Source organism: Otolemur garnettii, unplaced genomic scaffold (assembly GCF_000181295.1).
Source record: "Otolemur garnettii isolate 467f Iridium unplaced genomic scaffold, OtoGar3 scaffold00005, whole genome shotgun sequence".
Taxonomy (NCBI): domain Eukaryota; kingdom Metazoa; phylum Chordata; class Mammalia; order Primates; family Galagidae; genus Otolemur; species Otolemur garnettii.
Window position 1 is genome coordinate 41,859,172 of NW_003852400.1, and position 13,466 is coordinate 41,872,637.

At 35.9% G+C, this 13,466-nt stretch overlaps 1 protein-coding gene across 1 annotated transcript in view; it reads right to left on the reverse strand.

Annotated features, from left to right (window-relative positions):
* MTREX (Mtr4 exosome RNA helicase) overlaps positions 1–13,466 on the reverse strand; it is an 87,695-nt gene that overhangs the window by 36,440 nt on the left and 37,789 nt on the right. Inside the window, exons 16-18 of the mRNA XM_012812084.2 lie at positions 9,076–9,226; positions 5,777–5,949; positions 5,320–5,388 (exon numbers count right to left, since the gene is read on the reverse strand). Of these exons, the coding sequence (XP_012667538.1) occupies positions 5,320–5,388; positions 5,777–5,949; positions 9,076–9,226 (393 nt within the window). The remainder of the gene's footprint in view (positions 1–5,319; positions 5,389–5,776; positions 5,950–9,075; positions 9,227–13,466) is intronic.

A 13,466-nucleotide genomic window follows, 5' to 3' on the forward strand; every position in this document is an offset into this window, starting at 1 on the left:
AACTTCTATGAGAACAGCAAGAGTCTGTGATGTATGAACCAACAACTGTTCCCTCCCTCACTCCTCCCCGGCTCAGTGAGACGAAAACTCCATATTGGTGAAGCTAAATGTACAGGAAGGCTGATTCCCAGCAGCTCTTCAGTTGGTTAGCTTTCCAGGAGGGGCAAGATGTCAGCACTCTCATACTGTTCCCATCTATCTGTTGCCAAGGCTTAATTCTCAGCAAGAAAGGCTGAGAGGAAGGAGCTGCTTCTTCTACCTAGCCCCTACAGGTTGACCAGATGCTCTATTTTGGCTGAGGTTCTGTTCAGAATAAGGGCCTCAACATCTCTTCCCTTGGGCTTAAAAGCCACTGGTTCCATGTTAGGAAAGGCAAGCTGAAAAGACCTGAAGTTACCATCCCCATCCTCCATGCTGCCAGTAGTTCCTACAGTTCCTAAAATAAGAATGTCACTCAGAGAACAGTGTTCTACCATCCCTTCCCCCAGCTTTAGAACTGGAGCTCAGAGATTGTGCCTGGGGTGAGAAAGTAGGCCTTAAAAAGGATAGCTCTTAATATCCTCCCAAAGGAACCTACTTTATTTGCAACTGAACCTGGGGAAGTTCAAGAGTAAGGGGACTCTAAAAAGCAGTGGAGGTTATGGTGAATTATAACTGATAAATTTATATTTACTGGTGATAAAAGGCCAAATTGTACACCAGCTAGATTGCAGGAGAGAACTTGGTTTTTAAAAATGACAGCTAGGAGAAGTGCTCCTCTAGTAGCTGGGTATGTCCAGGGAAATATACAGAGACGCCAGTCCAAACCACTGTCATCTCAGGGGGACTGACTATAGGCATGGCCGAGGTTGTGCCTCCTCCCACCTCCACCCCAGGAGCAACATGAAAGTCTTAATGCTGGAATGGGGAAGGGAAGTGAGGCAGAATAGATTTCACTCAAATATGTAGTAATCTAACTAGTCACTTAATAAATAAACCAACACATAATAATAGTAGCCTGGCAAATGAGGGGGGATATCCAGGGTTACTACAATATATTATCTGAAATGCTGAATTTCCAATTTTTGAAAAGAAGCATATTAAGAAACAGGAAAGTATGTTCTATGACCCACATACCAAAAACACAGCAGGCAACAGAAACTGGCTATATTATATGTCAGATAACCCTATAGAACCAAGAACCCTAAAAACCAGTCTTATTAATGGTGGCTTAATCCCAAGAGTCCAGTAAACTAGTTCGCAATTACTTATTATATATGGTATAATATGTGATATAATGTTTATATAACTGATGAAACATTTTTTATGTGGAAAATTCTAAATAATGCAAAAATTCCTGGGGAATTCAGGGATGGGGCTAAAGTAGTATGAGCTAGCAGTAACCAAAAGGTTAAACAGACTTAAAAGTACCCATTATAAATATTTTACAAGAACTAAAGGAAATCATAATTAAAGAAGGAGAAAAGAAGGTATAGTAATAATGTAGCATCAAACAGAAAATACCAATAAAGAAAATATAAAAGGAAATTTTGAGTTCAAAAGTATATTAACTGAAATGGAAAAAAAAAAGCATCAGTAGAGGGGTCCAATAGGAGATCTGAACTGGCAGGCAAAAAGATTAGCAAATTTGAAGATCTACTGATACAGATTATGCAATCCAAAGAACTGAGAAAGAATGAAGAAAAAATGAACCAAGACTCAGAAAAATGTAGGACTTCAATAAACATAACATATACATAATAAGAATTCCAGAAGTAAAAAAAAATTTGATGAAATAACTCAATGAACTCCCAGTAGGATAAATGCAAAGAAGTTCCCAGACAGACACTTTTATCATAGTAAAAAAGGAGAAAATCTTGAGATCAAAAAGAGTAAGACTCATCTCTTATAGGGGAACTCCAACAAGATTAAAGCAAAAACAATGAAGACCAGAAAACAATGGGTTGGCATCAAATGGAATTTGTTGCTAGCAGACCAGCCTTATAAGAACTATGAAAGGAAGTTCTGCAGGCTAAAAAGCAAGTGAGATTAGGCACTTACTTGAACCTACACACAAAAAAAGAACACTAGTAAAGGTAATTATGTAATTATAAAAGATAGAGTATTTTTCTCTTAAATGATGCTTCAATTGCTTAAATGATTTAAAAAGTAATTATACAAAATAATATGTGTATTATTTTGTTGAACCTATAAAACATCAAGATTTACTGGCAGTAACAGCACGAGGTAGGTAGCTGGGAGTGAAGCAGTACTGGGCTAAGGCAGTAACTCAGGAGGATAACTCGAAGCCCCAGGAACAAATGAACACAGCCAGAAATGATAAATGAGGCTAATAACAAAAGCTATAAATATATACTTGTTCTCCTTTCCTCACTAAGCTTCTTTAAAAATCATAAAATTATATGAAGTAATAATCATAACAATGCCTTTGGTTTATATCATTATAGGGTAATATATATAAATAATATTGATAATGCTATACAGAGGGAAAATGGAATAGAGATATATAGAAATAACATCTCTTTTCTCACTGGAATTAAGTCAATATAAATCTAAAGCTTATTCTAATTACTTAATATACATATGGAAAGTCCTAGCAGCCACTAAGAAAATAACAGAAAATAAATATAGTGAAAAAAAATTAAAGAAATTAAAATGCCACATGAGAGTGGTGCCTGTGGCTCAGTGGGGGGGGGTACCAGCCCCATATACTGACAGTGGTGGTTTTGAGCCTGGCTCTGGCCAAACTGCAACAAAAAAAAAATAGCCAGGCATTGTGGCAGGCACCTGTAGGCCTAGCTACTCGGGAGGCTGACGCAAGAGAATCACCTGAGCCCAAGACCTGGAGGTTGCTGTGAGCTGTGATGCTATACTATAGCACTCTACCGAGGGCCACAAAGTGAGATTCTGTCTCTAAAGAAAAATAAATAAATAAAAAATAGATAAAATAAAATGCCACATTAGAAAATATTTGCTTAATGCAAAAGAAAGCAGTAAAGGAAAACTTAAAAACAAAAACAGAAAAAAATTAAAATAGGAGACACAAATCCAACTGTATCAATAAAAAAATTAAATGGGACTAGATTAAGCAATATGTAAAGGGCATTCTGATTTTCAAACTGGATGACAAAAAAATCAGATATAAGCCAGGTGTGGTTGTGTGTGCCTATAGTCTCTCTTTCCATTTAACTTTACCTCCTGCAAGGAAAATAATACCTACATGACTAATTGTGCTTAAAAAAATAATGCACATGTGTATTTGTGTATATACAATTTGTGGGTGGGGGGATGTTGGGGAGTGCTACGTCAATGGCATCACCATTTAATAGTTTTCTCATGGAAGAAAATGTAAAGGGCTGTAAGTCAGGTCTGAGTTCTAGTCATGGCTCAATAAATAATACCATCCAATCTAATTAAGGTTAAATGACCTTCATTTCACTGCCTTTAAAAAGATGGTGGAAGGATGGAATGGGAGAGGGAAACTTAGTACTGTTAGAATCACTTTTGCCATCCTTTTACATATTCAAGTTTGAAACCTTATCATAACTATTTAACATTCCCCTCAATTTCCTACACAAGTACTTCCTATTCTAGCTCCTCAGTTTCTTCCAACTGAACTCTTCCTCTTCTATTCCTATCCTTTTCTATCTCTCGCCCAATAAAGAATAAACATCATGTTATTTCCTTCCAATTATCTTTTAAAAACTCTCATCAACGGAAGATTTTTTTTTTGTTTGTTTTTTGCAGTTTTTGGCTGGGGCTGGGTTTGAATCTGCCACCTCCAGTATATGGGGCTGGCGCCCTACTCCTTTGAGCCACAGGCACTGCCCCGGAACTTCTAATTATGTCAATCTTTAGCTCAGAAGTCTGAAACGTTAAAAAAAAAAAAAAAAACCCAACCAAATATAAATCCAAGCAAACCAATCAATCAACCAACTAACTTTCCAACAGCCTGCCATGGTTTTCGAATTGTTTACATCTAGCACAAATGTACTTAAGGTCTCTATTTTTAACCACTTTCCTTGATTATCTCCAGTATCTTTTTTTGATGTCATTCCTTCCTTTCACCTGAAATGTTCTGGGACTGCTCTTCCAACTATGTATACCCATCAAATGAAATCCAACTCATTCTTCAAGGTTCTGCTTAAATTTTTTAATTTTCTTCCTTCTCAGATGCAAATTCCAAAAGCTGAGACATAATTAATTTCTTCCCCTCTCTCCTCCAAATGCACTCTGCTTTTTTCATTACTATTTATCAGATTCCTGACTTATATTTTCATTATCTGCGCCACTATTTGCAAAATGTGTAAGAACAGGGATTTTGTGTCTATGGACAAGGAGTGCTTGATAAATTAGAATCAAATGAGATAGTGAGTTTGACAATATTTCAAAAAAATCCTGTGAATTAATAATTACTATTTTAGGTAATAATTTATCAAAATGTCAGTAACAAACTATCCTTTAAAAGAAGTTCCTTAGGATAAGTTATAGATCAGAACACCTACCACAAACCTAAGAGCTTAACTGTTTCCCTACAACAAATGGCTTCAACATATCAACACTCATTTACATTTTTTTAGGGTCAACTTTCAACCCCAAAGCTCAATTCCTAATTCCCTGTGCAAATAGATGGAACAAAAAAGTTAAAGACAACAAAATCATGATACAGTTCATACTAAAAGAACACTGACATCTCTTATGCGAACATTACATTTTAAAGATAAGAAAAAATAGCATGGAGCCTCAGAATGTCTTGCCTGAAGTCACTTAATGGCAGACAACAGACTGGTGCCTAATAAAGCTAAAGAAAAGATAACAGGCAGGATGGCTAACTTAAATTTCAAAATAGTCACTCTTCTAGTGAATTAAAAAGATCATCCTCATATTTTACATACTTCATCTTTTCAAAGTATTTACATGACCAAAACTAACTTTATTACAGCTTCCATTTAGAGTAATACTGACCAGCTCTCCTAATTTTGTTAAGTCTCTAACATGCACCTAAATGAAAATTCTGATTTTCAGTGTCAGGTGCTGATTTTTTGGAATAGTCAATTAAAAGAGTTAAAATTATAAAGAGAACTGATGAACTCAGAGATAAAATAGAAACTGTCATAAAACAAAAATTTTTTTACTATTATTATAAAAATAACCATACCATTTTAAGGACAAAATACTCCAAAAATTAATTCCTTAAGGCAAAGTTTATTAATCCTTCTCTTGAGGTGATACTATTTCTATTTAGACCAATTTCATGAATCTGAAAAGATGCTTTACTAAAAATTTATATAAAATTCTAATTTAAGAACAATAGTTTACCTTAACATTCGATTTTTTGGAGAAATTGACCACTACTCCCCAGCCAAAGTCATCTCCTTCATTCTTGACCTGAAAAGAAAACAAAACAAGTAAATAATGTTTGTATCTATAAGCTAATTTTAGCCTTCCACATTCACATAAGCTAATAAAATGTTTTGAATTTAAAACTGCTGTATTTTAAAATATCATTTCATAACTAGAAACATTTTATAAATTAATTCCAAAACTACCTACTTCATCTTACATTCCACAAAATGAAAACCAGTGGTGATTAAAATGCCTTCATGTGAGTTCCTATAATCAGTGTCATGTGAAACAGGCACAACAATATAATTAACATAAATCAATTATAGTAGCACAAAGCATCTTACCGAATTAAGAAAAATCAGAATCTTTATCCAAAGTATTTTAAAATAGTGAAATATTCAATTATTTTTGTGAAAAAACAGTGACATACCTTTACCAAACGACCTGGTTGTAGAAACGGCAAGCAGTATTTGGGTTTGTGAATATATTCTTCAATTTCTTTACCAAGTTTGGCAAGCTGCTGTCTAATCTTATAATAGATGACTACACTTTCTTCATTAGGAATTACTATTTTATTGTACTGTTCTTCTGAGTTCTTTACCTCTATAAATAAAACATATACAAAAATCAAAAAAAATAGACCTTATAAAAATTATACTCCAAATCAATCTAACAGCTGCATGTGTGGGTATAATTACCCTACTTATGCATAACTTAACACTGTCAAGGAAGAACAGTTTAAGTTGAATTCTTTAACCTAGCTTGCAAACTTATACCTGTTTTAATGACAACATGTTAAATTTCTATGATGTAAGATAAAACTAATGAAATTTCCTTCCTTAGTACTAATCTGATTTTAACCCTTTCTTAATTCAAACCCAAATCCAAACCCAAAATGTACTTGAAGCTTATTGATCTTGTTTTTTATTTTATTTTTATATAATTTTTGGCAAGGGGAGGAGACATTTATAGTTACTTTAAAAATAGAATCTTGAGGCTCGGCGCCTATAGCTCAACCGGCTAAGCTAAGGCGCCAGCCACGTACACCTAAGGTGGCGGGTTCGAATCCCCAGCCCGGACCCGCCAAAACAACAATGACGGCTGCAACCAAAAAAAAAATAGCCGGGCGTTGTGGCAGGCGCCTGTGGTCCCAGCTACTTGGGAGGCGGAGGCAGGAGACTCGCTTGAGCCCAGGAGTTGGAGGTTGCTGTGAGCTATGCCACGACACTCTACCCAGGGGGACAGCTTGAGGCTCTGTCTCAAAAAAAAATAGAATCTTGAGACTAAAATCATACCTTCCCCTGGATGTGGTGGCTCATATCTGTAATACTAGCAATCTGGGAGGCTGAGGCAGGATTCTAGATTGCTAAGGAGCAATTTGGATTGCTTGAGTTCAGGAGTTCAAAACCAGCCTGAGCAAGAATGAGACTTGCTCTCTAATAAACATGTCTTTATTAGAGACTTCTCTAATAAAAATAGAAAAACTACTCGGGTGTTGTGGCAGGCACCTGTAGCCCCAGCTACAGGAAGTTGAGGCAAGAAGATCACTTAAGCCCAAGAGTTTGAGGTTGCAGTGAGCTATGATGCCACCGCACTCTACCCAGGGCAACAGAGTAAGATTCTGTCTCAAAAAAAAAGAAATATTTGTAAAATCATACTTTCCTATTTTGTTAAGACCATAGTTTATCAGCCCAGCACAAATGGCTTGAGTACTTTTATAAGAAAACAATAAAATGTAATGTGTTCTGAAATTATACATGTACCACTAATCATATAAGGTTTTATTTTAAAAATTCAATAACTTTGGGGCGCTGCCTATGGCTCAGTGAGTATAGTGCCGGCCCCATATACTGAGGGTGGCGGGTTGCAACCCAGCCCTGGCCAAATTGCAACAAAAAAATTACACAGGTGTTGTGGCAAGTACCTATAGTCCCAGCTACTAGGGAGGCTGAGGCCAGAGAATTGCCTAAGCCCTGGAGGTTGCTGTGAGCTGTGACACCACAGCACTCCACCAAGGGGGACAAAATGAGATTCTGTCTCTGGAAAAAAAAAAATTCAATAACTTTGCTTATAGAAATTTAGTAAAGGTAGTCTTAAAACCAGTTCAATTTTGCTCATCTTTTTTTTTTTTCCAGATAGGAATTACTACATCTATTCTCACAACTTTATTGAAAAGGGATGACCCATGCTTTAATAATAAAAACTAAACTAATTGGTAGCGTAAGTCCAAGATTCTAAAATTCAGTACTACCATCCATCAAATGTATGATGGTAAGATACTTCTCTAAATACCTCCCTTTAAGAAGAAATCTGTAAAATGAAATCTGTAAAGCTCTTTCTGGCTCTATGGTTTGTAATGAGAAGCTTTTCTTAATTATGACCTAAGGTATTAAGAGGAAATATCTCTCATCCAGGCAAGGGTTACAAAAAAGTAATTTAGCTCAGTTGCTTCTTCTAAACCTTTTTCATTTGTCTGTAGCACATCATTACATTTCATTTAATTTTGGCTACATAAAAAAGTGTGTGGAATTTTCCTACATACTCATGATAGAAAACAATCTTAAATTTGCCTTTATTGTTATTAAATCATGGTATATTTATAAAACAGAAATACTTGTCAGTCATTAAAAATCATACAAAGGATACTTGAAATTAAATTTTTTAAAGCCAGAATCAATGAACTGGTGCGTATTTGACATTAAGGGTAGGTAGGCATGTGGTAAATATGTAACAAATGATGCCAATTATGAACATCATCATTACTGATATGAGGACTATTATTACACAAACTCTACATGTGATTTTGCCTTAAAAAACCATATAAGATTTATCTAAACCAGTAATTTAAATCACTGCTTCTATTTTATTAATCAGCTCTTATGATAATCAGCCACAATACTCTTAAAAATAAGGATCAAAGCATAGTTCTATCTCCTGAATACAGAACACTTCCTTTTTGGACTGTAATAAGAATTATCTTAATATTAGGAACTGAAAATTCAAAAAAATCTGAACTCAGGCTTGCTCAGTACCTATAACACAGTGGTTATGGCTGGCGGGTTAGAACTCAGCCTGGGCCAGCTGAACAACAACGAGTGCAACAAAAAAATAGCTGGGCATTATGGCGGGCGCCTGTAGTCCCAGCTACGTGGGAGGGAGTCTGAGGCAAGAGAATCCCTTAAGCCCAACAGTTGGAGGTTGCTGTGAGCTGTGTCACCACAGGACTCTATTGAGGGCAACATAGTGAGACTCTGTCTCAAAAACAAACGAACAAAAAATCTAAACACAAATTCAAGTTAAAGCATAATACTTCCTTAATCATTCATAAGCTTATGCTGTGACACTCTATCATAGTGAAAAATGGTAAAAGCAACACAAGACTAATATACACAAGCTTCTTACAGGTCAAATTTTAATACACTAGGCTTTTTGCTGTATTATTAATCAGGGACATGAGTTCTATGATATACATGTCTTAAAAAAAGAAATTATACTAAGTTTGAGTCAGGTACAGAAAATGGTCTTGCCAGGCTTTTCTTACCTTCTTCACTTTGAAATGTTCTACTCAGTTATAATGACTGGACTACAGTTGTACAGCCCTTTTTTAAGGACTAAAATTTGGATTACTATAAAAAAAAAAAAAACAATAGCCAAAGCAGGCAATAATGCAGTCATTCTGCAGTTAATCTTCTGCTAACCTAAGTTCTATGATGGTAATTTTATACTTACTCTCTACAACTCCTGGAATTGCTCTATAATGCTGAAACTGATAGAAGGATTTTTCCAACATGTACTCAGGATTAATTTCTTCTACACGCAGTAAGTTCAAAACCATATTATAAGTCAAATGGAAAGCACTATTTAGGGGGTCAGCTGAGCCCTAAGGGGAAAAAAATGTCAATTTTGTAGGTTTTTGAAATAGATTTACACAAGTATTTTTAACCTGCTATAGTACTTAATAATTTAGTCTAAGTTTAGAAATACTACAGAAATGTGTTAATTCTTTCCCTCAGTTGATCTATACAAAATGAGAAAAAGCTGATCTTTGGGAAAGGGAAGGGTAAAAAGATCACTAACAGTAGTTATAACACTGTTGGCAGAATATGTTTAGCTGTCTTATGGGCACAAGACACAAGATTGCTCTTCCTAGCCATCACAGACATACACACACCACCCCACCCACTCCAGTGGGATCAATAAGTTGTAATGTGTCACTTCCTAGCCAAGTATTTAATTGCTGGTGTGAAAAGCTAACTTCTTTCCTTCTGGCACAGTCACTGACAATGTTCAAGAAGGTGGTGCCTCCATCAGATTGGATCCCTAAACAATGATGAGCCAAACCTCTTTAAACCCATAATGAATACATAGCAGGTAAAGAAATAACCTTTAAATTGTTGAAATTTAGGTTTGTATTGCAGCATAACCTAGCCTGTATAGAGTACACAAACTTTATTTCAGAATGATACTCAAGAGTACTATGAAACTCTCAGCTTCCTGGGATGACACAAAACTGATACTGTATTCCTCTCCAATTTACAGAACATTCTTTGTTTACACGTTAATGATTTCTCTTAAAATTTTTTTTAAAACTTTTAATTATTATGGATACATAATAGTTGTGTATCTTTATAGGGTATCTGAGATACCGGTATTTTAATACAGGCAACATAATATTAATTAATCAAATCAGGGTAACTGTGGTATCCACTACTTCAGGTATTTATCATTTCTTTGTGTTAGGAACATTCACAACTTTACTCTTAGTTATTTTAAAGCATTTAATTATAGTCACTTTGTTGTGCCAGCAAACTTTTTTTTTTTTTTGAGACAGAGCCTCAAGCTCTCCCCCTGGGTAGAGTGCCATGACATCACAGCTCACAGCAACCTCCAGCTCCTGGGCTCAAGCAAGTCTCCTGCCTCAGCCTCCCAAGTAGCTGGGACCACAGGCGCTGGCCACAACGCCTGGCTATTTTTTTGGTTTGCAGCCGTCATTGTTGTTTGGCAGCCTGGGTTGGATTTGAACCCTCCACCTTAGGTGTACATGGCTGGCGCCTTAGCCACTTTAGACATAGGTGCCGAGCCTGTGCTAACAAATATTATTCACTCTATGCATCTAACTGTATTTTTCCATTAACCATTCCCACTTTATCCACCCTCCCACTCATCACTACCTTTCCCGGCCTCTCATAACCATCATTCTACTACCTCCATGACATCAATTGTTTCTAACATTTAGCTCCCACTAAGAGTGAGAACATGTGAGATTTGTTTTTCTGTGCTTGGCTTATTTCACTTAAAATAAGGTTCTCCAATTCCATCATTGTTTCAAATGGCAGGATTTCACTATTTTTGTGGCTATGTAATATTCCACTGTGTTTATGTACCACAATTTCTTTATCCTTTCTTTTTTTTTGAGATACTATGTCGCCCTTGGTAGAGTGCCATGGTGTCACAGTTCACAGCAACCTCAAACTCTTGGGCTTAAGTGATTCTCTTGCCTTAGCCTCCCAAGTAACTGTGACTATAGGTGCCTGAAACAACACCTGGCTATTTTTTGTTACAGCTGTCATTGTTGTTCAGCTGGCCTGGGCTGGGTTCGAACCAGCCTGGGTGCTATAGGCACCAAGCCTATCCATTCGTTTGTTGACAGACACTTAGCTTGATTCCACATCTTGGCTACTATGAAAAGTGCTGCAATATACTTTGGGAGTGCATCTTTTCAATATGCTGAATTCCCATACACTTTAATGATTTCTTTTTGACCTCCTAACTGTGGCTGTTACCAAAAAAAGGGCTTGGGTAATGATTAGACTATGTAATCTATTTTATTGTAAAATACAATAAATTCTATTGTGGAATTTTATTGTAGAATAATGTGACCTAAATTAACAACATGGTTTATATCCAAAATACTTCCTTGACATCTAAATTTTTCTTTCAGCATGTTTCTTCAGAAGTATTTTTTTAATTAAAATACTTCATAAGTATGAAAATGGTTACACAGAAGGACCAAACTCTTGGAAGATACATACAGAAATATTTGTAAGTGAAATATCACTATATGTGTGTGTGCCACATATTTCTAAATGGCATAGCAAAATACACAAATATTCTCAAAGTACTCAGGATCTCTTTAATTGAGGTCCATAGGCCAATCTCATGGGATTCAGAATTTGAAATATACATAGGCATGATTTTATGAAAAGAAAGGGGAGAACTTTCACTTGAGTCTCAAACAAGGGTATTACTTGACTCTCAAAAAGTCAAGAGCCACCCATTCTAGGAGAATTATTATTAAGTCTCTAAAACTTGATTTTTATCCATTTTCCTTAAAAATAGGGCCAAGAGGAGGGGTAAATAAGCATGAAAGCCAGATTCTTAGAGAAAACAGAAATTAAAGACAACTTCAGCTAGTTTGTAATTTTGCAAACAGAATGTTCTGTTTGTGACTTTCCTGTTACTCTTCTCTATTATTACCTCCACTAAGAAATATGGGACTTCAATATAGCTAATTATTTCCAACCCTAAGCTCTGCTTCTATATGCCCAACTGAACTACAAACACCCATCTGACTTCTCAGTCACTTAAAACTCAACATGGCACTTTGACATTGTATACAAGTGTCAAAGTGTCAACTTAGACAGATGGCATCAATTTAAACCTCATGTAGTGGTGTAATTATTAATAGGACCCGCTTCCACCCTTAAAATATTCTCATTTGGATGATAATAATATGGTTGTACTGTCCATGATAAAATTTCCCTCTTGCTCTTTTCATTCTTGACCAACTTTCTGTTCCACATAGACTAACGGTTAATGAGCTACTCATTTAAGTTCCAATTAAGAAGTTTGATGTTTTTTCCTCCTGTTTTATTCCTTCCTTTTAATAAATTATTACAAATAACAATAATTATTGTAATTATGTATGGGAAATGTAAATACCCATTGTTACTGTTACTGAATAAATTGCCTCTAAATTCTGTTTTTTTTTTTTTAATTTTTTATTTTGAAGAGACAGGGTCTTATCTATCACCCAGACTGGAGTATAATGGCGTGCTCACAGCTCACTGTAGCCTCCAGCTCCTGGGCTCAAGAGATCCTCTTGCTTCAGCCTCTTGAGTAGCTAGGACTATAGATATCGTGTTTCCCCGAAAATAAGACACTGTCTTGTATTTAATTTTTCTCAAGAAGACATACTAGGGCTTATTTTCAGGGGATGTCTTCCTCTCCATGCCGAAATGCACAGCGTGGCTATGCAGATATGCCCATCACTAGGTCTGATTATTGGGGTTGGGTTTATATTTAACAAATGCGTAGAAATCCTGCTGGGACTTATTTTTTGGGTAGGTCTTACTTTCGGGGAAACACGGTAGGTACATGACACCATACCTGGCTAATTTATTTTTATTTTTCTTATAGAGACAAGGTCTCACTATATTGCCTAAGCTAGTCACTAAACCCTGAGCTAATGCAATCCTTTCACCTCAGCCTCCCAAAATGCTAGGATTACAGGTATGAGCAACTATACTTGGCCAAATTTTTAACAATGGGAAAAACTACCTGAGAAAAATCACAGAGGAAGAAAATTACATAGCAGTTAATCTCAATGAAAGAACTGCATCTAGAAATGCAGATACACAAACGTGTACTACATCCTTTCAATCAAACTATATAACATTAAAGTGAAATGTTCCACTTCACTTTCACTAGGACAGCTATAAATCATAATACTGAATAAGTGTTGAGTATAATTCAGAGAAATTAGAACCCTCATATGCTGCTGGTGGGAGTGTAAAATGGCATAGCTGCTGAGGAAAATAGTGTGGCAGTTAATTAATGTATCTATTCCACTCCTGGGTATATACCCAAGAGGAAAAGAAAACACATATTCATGCAAAAACGCATACACAAATGTTCACAGTGGCATTATCCACGATAGTCAGAAAGTGAAAGCAATCCAAATTTCCATTCACTGATGACTGAATGAAGTATGGCATACCCATACAACAGAATATTATGCATCAATAAAAAGGAACAAAGTATTGACACATGTCATAACATGGATGAAACTTGAAAACGTTGTGCCAAGTGAAAAAAGGTTAGATATAAAAGGCCACACA